At 35.6% G+C, this 8,663-nt stretch overlaps 1 protein-coding gene across 13 annotated transcripts in view; it reads left to right on the plus strand.

The window, feature by feature from the left end:
• Positions 1-6,677, plus strand: part of SLC38A9 (solute carrier family 38 member 9) — a 102,219-nt gene extending 95,542 nt beyond the window's left edge. For 9 of the 13 annotated variants that reach the window (XR_004349168.1, XR_004349171.1, XM_032626419.1 and 6 more), the window contains 2 exons: positions 3,172-3,261; positions 4,466-6,677. Coding sequence is in view for 7 of the 13 variants with exons in the window: in XM_032626419.1 (XP_032482310.1) it covers positions 3,172-3,261; positions 4,466-4,631 (256 nt within the window). In the remaining 6 variants the exon portion in view is untranslated. The remainder of the gene's footprint in view (positions 1-3,171; positions 3,262-4,465) is intronic. The other 4 variants (XR_004349170.1, XR_004349169.1, XR_004349167.1 and 1 more) reach the window with 2 other exon arrangements.
• Positions 6,678-8,663: the final 1,986 nt, after the last annotated feature.

Genomic DNA, 8,663 nt, shown 5'->3' on the forward strand with positions numbered 1-8,663 from the left:
GTCTTAACCAGTTTATTTGAAGTGAACTAATGCAGTCTTTCCCCTCATTTAATAAATAATTAGTTATAAATGTGTAGGTTTAAAAACAAAAAAGCTTTTAAAAGCAGAAATCGAGAGTTACCAGGCTTCTAGCATTGACAATAGCAGCAGCTACAGTTCTCCTATTGGATTTCAGTAAATATGATTCCTATTGTGTTTATACACCCTGCTAGATTTACATTCACCAAAATAAAATAAATACGGAGAAGTAATAGATGAAAAAAATTCTAGGTAAATGCCTTATTCCTGTTTTCTGCCATTATTTTGCATAATGTTGGCTGTTAGAATGTTTTTTCTTCTTGTAAAAAGTCTGGAATTCCCTTTTGTGTTCACATTACATTTCTTCCCCTGCCACCAAGAAGACATTATCATTTATCCTACAGTTACAAGTACTCTACAGACTGCATACTTTGGAGCATACTTTTTGATTTCAGGACCCCTTTACACTTTTAAGGTTTATTTGAGGACCCCCAGGAACTTTAGCTTATGTGGGTTATATCCATCAATATTTAACATATGAAAAATTAGAACAGAATTTTTTAAATGTTTATTAATTTACTTAAAAAGCAATAATAAAATCATTACTTGTTAACATAAATAACATTTTTGAAAAATAACGATTTCCAAAAAAAACTTTCCTTTTACCTTTCAAAACTGATTAATGACATTAAAACTGATTTAATGGGGGCTTCCCTGGTGGCGCAGTGGTTGAGAGTCCTCCTGCCGATCCAGGGGACACGGGTTCGTGCCCTGGTCCGGGAAGATCCCACATGCCGCGGAGCGGCTGGGCCCGTGAGCCATGGCCGCTGAGCCTGCGCATCCGGAGCCTGTGCTCCACAACGGGAGAGGCCACAACGGTGAGAGGCCCACGTACCGCAAAAAAGAAAAACTGATTTAATGTCTGATTTGCTAGTAGATCATTGGATTCTCCTAGCTTCTTCTGCATTCATTCTGTTGTAATGTGTAATTTTTGTTTAAATATATGAAGAAAATACACCCTCCCAGTTGGAACAAGGAGTACTTTTAATAGCCTTTTCAGATCATTGTGGATATTCTTTTTTGATACTATGCCAAACCTTGACAAGTGGTAGTTTTTTAAAAGTTAGTTGAATCTGAAACTCAGTTACTTTAAAATCCATTGGTCTATCTTACACTTTGGATCTTTTACCCATGCATGATTTTATAACATCAGGGTTAATCCTTTGGAAAATACTGGTTCAGTGAGTTCTGTAGATCTTCCAAATGTTGACACACTTCATTATGCACATTTCAAAACCCACATTCATTAATATCAAAAGTCTTTAGATATTTATTGGAAAACTGTCGAGCTCTCATGGTGGCAAATACAAGCTCTCCAAAATTCTAGTTTTTGCTCGAAAGCTCAAATGTTATCATTGGCAACACAAACTACCAGTTGCTTTCCTTGAAATGATAAGATCATGTCTGTCAAATACCCAAGTCTGAAGAACCATAGTTTATCTGCCTTTCAAATAAAAATAGCAGTCTTTGGATAAAACGGCAGGGTTGTCCCCCAGCTCAGTTGCACAAGTACTTTTCCTCAAGACAACCTTTTTACTTCAGTATGCAGCAGATGTGCTTTATTATATACTTGCTATTTGATCATACAGAATATTAAAAAGATGTATGTTCAAAGTATGAGATTTAATAAAACATAATTTTTACTCCTTTATCAAGGACAATTTTTAATAAAACTTTTTTAGTTTTTTTGAGAGTGTTTGGCAGTGAAGAATACAGTATAGAATACAGACAAGTGAAGCTGCCTCTATCCATGCTAAGGGGGCAGCAGTTTACCTACCAATGCTTTTGCAAAGCAAGTAATGTTTTGTCTGATTGGAAAATAATTTTTACCTCAGGGCTTCCTGAAAGGGAATTGGGAACTTCCCTGGGGTTCGTGGTTACACTTTGAGAACCACTACTTTGGAAAATACACAAAGTTGATTCCTTTTACAATATAGAAATAACAAAGGCCCAACCAATGTCTCTCTCAAAGCTCTGAAGCAATTTTAAGGTTGGAGTTTCTGGATAAATAGTAAGATCTGGAAGCCTGAATATCTTTGTAATTCATCAAGATGGATGACTAACCACTTATTTGTGTAAATACTTTTCCTTATTTTTAATTCTTTCTGTAATCTTTACCTAGGATTAATTAACCTCTGATAACTTGGGCTCAAAATGTTGCTTTGATGTGTAAATTTGGCTTTTAAGGATCATTTTTGGGGGAAATGGTGTTATTTCTTGAGCATCGTATTCCATCTACATTATGTTTATTTGTGTCCAGAATTGATTCCCAAACCTTGAATTGTTAACATCTAGTTCAAGTTATTTAGCAGATATTCTATTCATGGTAAATACTGAATAGCTTTAAATGACTAAATCTGAAAAATAAAAACCTGCCCATTTTGCCTTACCCCTTAATAAAATTTATTTTTCTAATTATAAAAGTAAACACTTTACAAAGAAATATTGTAAAACATACAAAATTTGTTAAATATAGAAACAAAGATTACCCCAAATCCCAAATTATAACACAGTCACTACACCCTTTTCAGTGTATTTCCTTCTGATATTTTTTTAAGTGTTTTCAGATTTTCTTGTGTAGTAAAAATCTAACTAAAAAAAAAAAAAAAAAAAATCTAACTAACTTTCCCTCAAGTTGCCTAGATGGATTTTTACCATCTAGGTAACAGTGATTACTTACTTTTAATGTTTTTTAATATATTCCATCAAGTAAATTGTTACCCTGCCATATATCTAGGATGCTTCTGTCTTTTCACAAATATCTTTATGTTAATAGCTTTTTCAATTATTTTCTTATGATTTTCCACCCAAATGGAATTATGTGTCAAAGAATGTGAACCTTGATACACACTACCAGTTTGCTCCTACAAAATTTAACCTATTTATATAATCGCAAAAAAAGGGCCAGTATCACTGTCCCATCACCGGTATTGAGTACTGTTGTTGCCTTCTATTTATGCTGTAATTTTATTGTCAAGTTTAAGACATTCTCATTTTAAGGATGATAATAATGAATTTTATTCTCATATTAATTGTTATAATTTGCCTGTTTTTATATTTTTTCTTCCTCCAAACTCTCTTCTCAACTTTTAGCATTTTCCACGTGTTGATTCTTAATCTAGTTATTGTGGGAGCTGGCGTGCTCATGGCCTGTTTCTACCCAAACATAGGAGGAATCATAAGGTACTGCCTGTAAGGGAACTTTGCCCCTTCATATATTGGTCTTTATTTTTATGCTTTTCCTGTTATTGTTGTTGTTGTAGTTGTTGTTTTGATATAATTGTATAAAATTCCTGTGAGTATTTAAAGCTGGTAACATTCAAATGTAGTTCCCTGGTATCAGTTAAGGTGCTCATTATCTTCCATTTCTGCTTATTCCTGACTCTAGAAGCCCCATTATCCCTTAGCCTTATGTACCTTTCCCCTTCTCTTTTTTCTTTTTCTCATAATTTTCTACTGTATTCCTTTTTCTTTATCCAAAATAAAATTGTTTTTAATATATAATATATAACTTCTTGGGGTACCTCAAATGTCCCTAATATGTCAAGGCTATGTCCTAACTTTCTTAATCCATTTCTACTCAAGATCACATTTCACTGTCGATTGTAGTCATAAAGTAAGAGTTTAGATCCCAGATGGCTCTTTCCTTGATATCCTTTCTCCAAGTACATTGTGATAGGTTGAGTAGATTGGGAATATATTTGTGGCCTCAGATTCTCACGGAAAACTGAAATTTCGAATGATCTGATTTCCTTGACCTGTAGAAAGCAGGACTGAGTCACTTTTTGGAAGACCCTTACCTAAGAAAGTAGCAAGAAACAAAAGGGGAGACTTTTAGCCTGATGCTTATTGAATATAATGGATTTACAAGTTCCCATTAACCTGTTTTCAAGAAAACTAAGTATAGGGAAGGAGAGAAGAAAGTATAGGTTCCTCTGTCATGTGTTTAGGTGTTTTTGTTACTATCTTTGATAATTATGCTGAATGCCAAGGAGGCACTCTCAGTCTTAAGCAGATGCTAGCAGTCCTTCAACAACTCAGAATTTATAATTAGTTTATAAAAGATCAAAGGTATGAAGCCTATCTCCAGATGTTTCTGAGGAAGTAGCCATAATCACTGAGATACAGAGGAACTAGGGAGATTTGAGAGATGAATAAAAAACTCTTTGTCAAGCAGATGCTATAAAGATGAACAGGAAATAATATTTTATATCAACTTAGCAAGTAAAATAAGTTTTAAACTCAAATGCTTTATGTCAACAAATGAATCAAAAACAATTTTATTGTAATATCAGACTGAGGAGGATTTAAATTGTACTATATTTACCATAATTGTAAATCAGAAAAACACAGGATGAATATTAACCCAAAAGCTTTTATTTTGCAGGTATTCAGGAGCAGCATGTGGCCTGGCCTTTGTATTCATATATCCATCTCTCATCTATATAATTTCCCTCTACCAAGAAGAGCGTCTAACATGGCCTAAGTTAATCTCTCACGTTGTCATCATTATTTTGGGCCTGGCTAACCTGATTGTTCAGTTTTTTATGTGAAATAGTCAACTGTCTTCTCCAGATCTTTCATGGTGTTTTGAACTGACAACAGTTCCACATAAACTCACTTGTAAATGCTGTTGTTGCTGTAATTATTAATGTTTTCCTAAGGTAATTTGAAACCAAGGGAAATAGTGGTCCATTAATAAGTAATTCGTGTTAGAATGGGGAAAAGGGCAGTAAGAGTGGTCTTAATCTCTTTACCATTTTCATGTTCACTCATCTCTTCATTCTCACTGTCTTTTCTGAGTAGAAATGTATGCCCCTAGGAAAAATCATGCTGGGTTTTGCTTTTAGAGATGTAGGGTAGGTGGGTTTATTCTGGCTACAATAATGATTCTTAGAGTGTCAGAGCAACTATGTTGCCAGATCCCGTTTCTGTTTTATGTTTCAGTTATTCACTTTTATTTTATTACTTGCTATATCATTTCTGCAGTTTGCCCAAACCTTTACTGTTTTAGACAGTAAACCAAATACCTCATTTTAAAAAAGAAGTGTCCATGACATCAGTGTTAGTAGAGTGAATTCTTATGTGAGCCCTTAATCTCTGTTTTAAAAAAGAAAGAAGGAAAAAAAAAAAAAGCAATGTCCGAACAGGCCCCATGGTCATGAAACTTATGTAAAATAAAGGAACTAGGAGAGAATTTGTTGCTATCTGACTCCTCTTTTGTTTCTAATCCAGTTCCAGTTCCCCAAGCCACATTTTGCATAGAAACAAGTATTGTCCTCATAGACCCAGGGGGCTCTTTGGCTTTTTGGACCTCTGAGGATTGCATAGGATGTGATGACAGGACCAGTGGGGAAGAATATAGGAAGCATGGAAGAGAGGGATATATGAGGCGTTAAGGGAATAGAGAGGGGCCAGAAAGACTGAGGCCTCCTCAAAAGTGTATTCTCTGCTGAGGGTGAAAGTGATTTCTTCAACACAGGAAAGGATTACTTCTGTTCAAAGTATGACCTCCAGAAGGAGACCCCCTCAACATACTTCTGTAACTGTCAGGGTAGAGGTTAAATCCCCAAAAGAAAAACTGCTTGGATCTGAGAAAAGGATTAGGGAATCTGAATTCTTTGATTAACACTCTCCTCTTTTTCTTTCAAACTAAAAGCTAAACCAAAATCTAAATCCATGTCTTTCATGTAATATAGCCTCCATGTTCAGCTGGAAAAGTTAGATTTTTCTAATTTTATGGTAACATTAAACAGTGTATTGTGTTAATACACATCCCAAGATAATGTGTAGATTTGTGTGATTTTCCTTCCTTTGAGAAAGACAGGTAAAATGGTTTTTTAAACCTGGTAAAGAGCCCCAGATTCAAGACCAGCCACTCTTCTTTTTAGCAGAGCTTTCTATCTAGTCCATAGACCCATACCTATACTGATGAACTATATTGCCTAAAGCTCTTTTTCAAAAAGTCTCATTATGAAAATTCTCAAGCATACACAAAAGTAGAAAAAAATAATATGATAAATCCCCCCATACCCATCCCCTACATTTAGTAATTATAAGACTTTGCCACATTGCTCACCTATCCCCCTTTTTTTCTTTTCCACTGAAACATTTTAAAGTCAATCTTCAAGTTATGTCATTTCATCTCTACAAACCTTAATATGCACTTGAACTTAGTTACGTTTATTGAGGGAGACAGTCTCTCTGAAGTTGTTTGTTGTCGTTGTTAGCAGAAACTGCTGGTAGAAATTAGGTAATTAGAAAATTCTGCGTTATGTGTCTGGATCCCGGTGTTAACCTCTCTTAGAACAGGAATATAAGGCGTGGAGAAAATGTGTCTCTGTGCCTTTATGACTTGAGGGTTTTGTTCAGTTAGAGACATAGGAATCAAAAGCCAGACCTTGAGAGATCTTCCAAGCTTAATCCTTGTTTATCTCTAGTTGCCTCCCTTGTCTTTAAAAACTTCAGAGACAAAGTTGCATTGCCTTTTTTCAATGATATACTTGAATGTTTTAACACATAGAAAAGTGATTTGATATATTTTTGTGCATTTAATAATCAAAGTGAATATGAAAATGAATGCATTATTGATTAAACTGAAAAGCAACGTGATATTTGCTTTTTTTTTTTTTTTTTTTTTTTTTTGCGTTACACGGGCCTCTCACTGTTGTGGCCTCTCCCGTTGCGGAGCGCAGGCTCAGCGGCCATGGCTCACGGGCCTAGCCGCTCCGCGGCATGTGGGATCCTCCTGGACCGGGGCACGAACCCGTGCCCCCTGCATTGGCAGGTGGACTCCCAACCACTGCACCACCGGGGAAGCCCGATATTTGCTTTTTGTTTTCTTTAAGAGACTTGCTGATTTAGAATTTCCAAAATCCTATGTTAGACTTATGCTGAATGACTTTGCCTCTTTAGGTTTTTCTTCACAAAACCAGCTCCTTTGGCCTATTAATTAGCTTGATCGGAAAACTCTTTGTGTACGTGTGTCCTCGCCCCCATATTAGAATGATGAGATGAGATCTCATTCTGATCATATTACAATTAATTTTAGACTTTCTCTGCTGTCATCTCTTGGAATTTTCTAATTAAATTTCTTTCACTTTTTGCTCTGATGTGGTTAATCTTAGTTTCTTTGAATTTAGCTTATTTAACACATAACTGAGGACGTTATAAAATTTAAAATAGCTTGTTTAGAGAGCTCTTCCTTGGAAAGGCTCTGGATGAATATGCGGTATGCTAATACCGTGCCAGAAAGGACAAAGAAATATGCTTTGACATTTGACACCTATGGATGATCATCCAAAATCAGTTTCATCATCACACCCAAAAAATGTATTGGAATAAAGAATAAATTTACCCACAAAAAGGGACTGTATTAGAGGGAAATATTCACTTCATTTACGCTAAATACATTTTGCAAATACAATACAGCCACTAAATGTAGAAGCAGAAGAGTTTTTGGTTTCTACTTGGAGTTCATTAGGAGAATTTTTTTACCTGTATTTTGACTTACTCATTTCCATAAATAATTGAATAACTACTATCAGGGAGGGGGAAATTTCCCCCCATCCCTCTTGAGTTCTTTTGGCTGGTCTAATAATTAAATTGACCCAAGACATATTAACGGGAGAAAGAAGTAAAACAAAACAATTTAATTTGCATGTGTAGAATTCTCAGAGAAATGGGACCCCCGAAGTGACCAAAGCAAGTTGTCCATATATCATTTTTAGACAAAGAAAGATTTATGAAGATTTAAGTTATGCTAGGGAGCAAACTGATGAAGAAGTAACAACATTTGTTTATAGTATAGCTTTTTAAGCCTTGAGTTCCCTAACTCGGGTGATAAGGACGCTTTGTAGCCTCCTGGTATAGGGAGGATACCTTCACCTGGGAGATTTATTTCTTGCTTTCATGGGGAAGGGGGAAGTCAGAGTGTTTTTTATATCTTTTGTTTCCACCAGCTGTTTCTCAAGTAACTTTAATTCGAAATAATCACTATGCCACTGTGACATATCTTGGGGCAGCCTGTCCTGAGCCCCAGCACTGCCATGTTCGGTACTTTGGAGAAGGCAAATATGTATAAGACATCACTCATATCCTAAAGGAACTTGTGGTCTAGTAAACTACGCCTACAGGTAACTATAATGCAAGGCACTTTCAGACAAAGAGAAACAGATCCCTTCCAGTCGGGCTCCTCAGGGAGAGCAGGTAAATGAAGCTGAGTGGTAAAGCTGCAAGGACACATTTTCAGCCTTCTCCTAATAACTGTCCAAAATTTTAGGTGTTTGATACATTCGCCATCAAGTGGGATCTTCTAAAGTGTAATTGCTTTTACTTTGGCAAATTTTCTCTTAAGATAAGTTTTATAAGAAGTATTTAACTGCTTCTGTATACTGTTTATTGTTCTCTTTGCATTTTAACACTGCAAGATTCACTTCTGTGAATCTTGGACCGCAAAGTACAATTGGTCAATAGGGGAAATAATCAGTAACACATTGGGCAGTACAAACAGAAAGACTCTATAAGATTTCTCTCTCCAAAAATTTGACTTATTTATCTGTATTCAAAACGTCAAATGTTTGGGC

This window comes from Phocoena sinus, chromosome 3 (assembly GCF_008692025.1).
Source record: "Phocoena sinus isolate mPhoSin1 chromosome 3, mPhoSin1.pri, whole genome shotgun sequence".
NCBI classification, from domain to species: Eukaryota; Metazoa; Chordata; class Mammalia; order Artiodactyla; family Phocoenidae; genus Phocoena; species Phocoena sinus.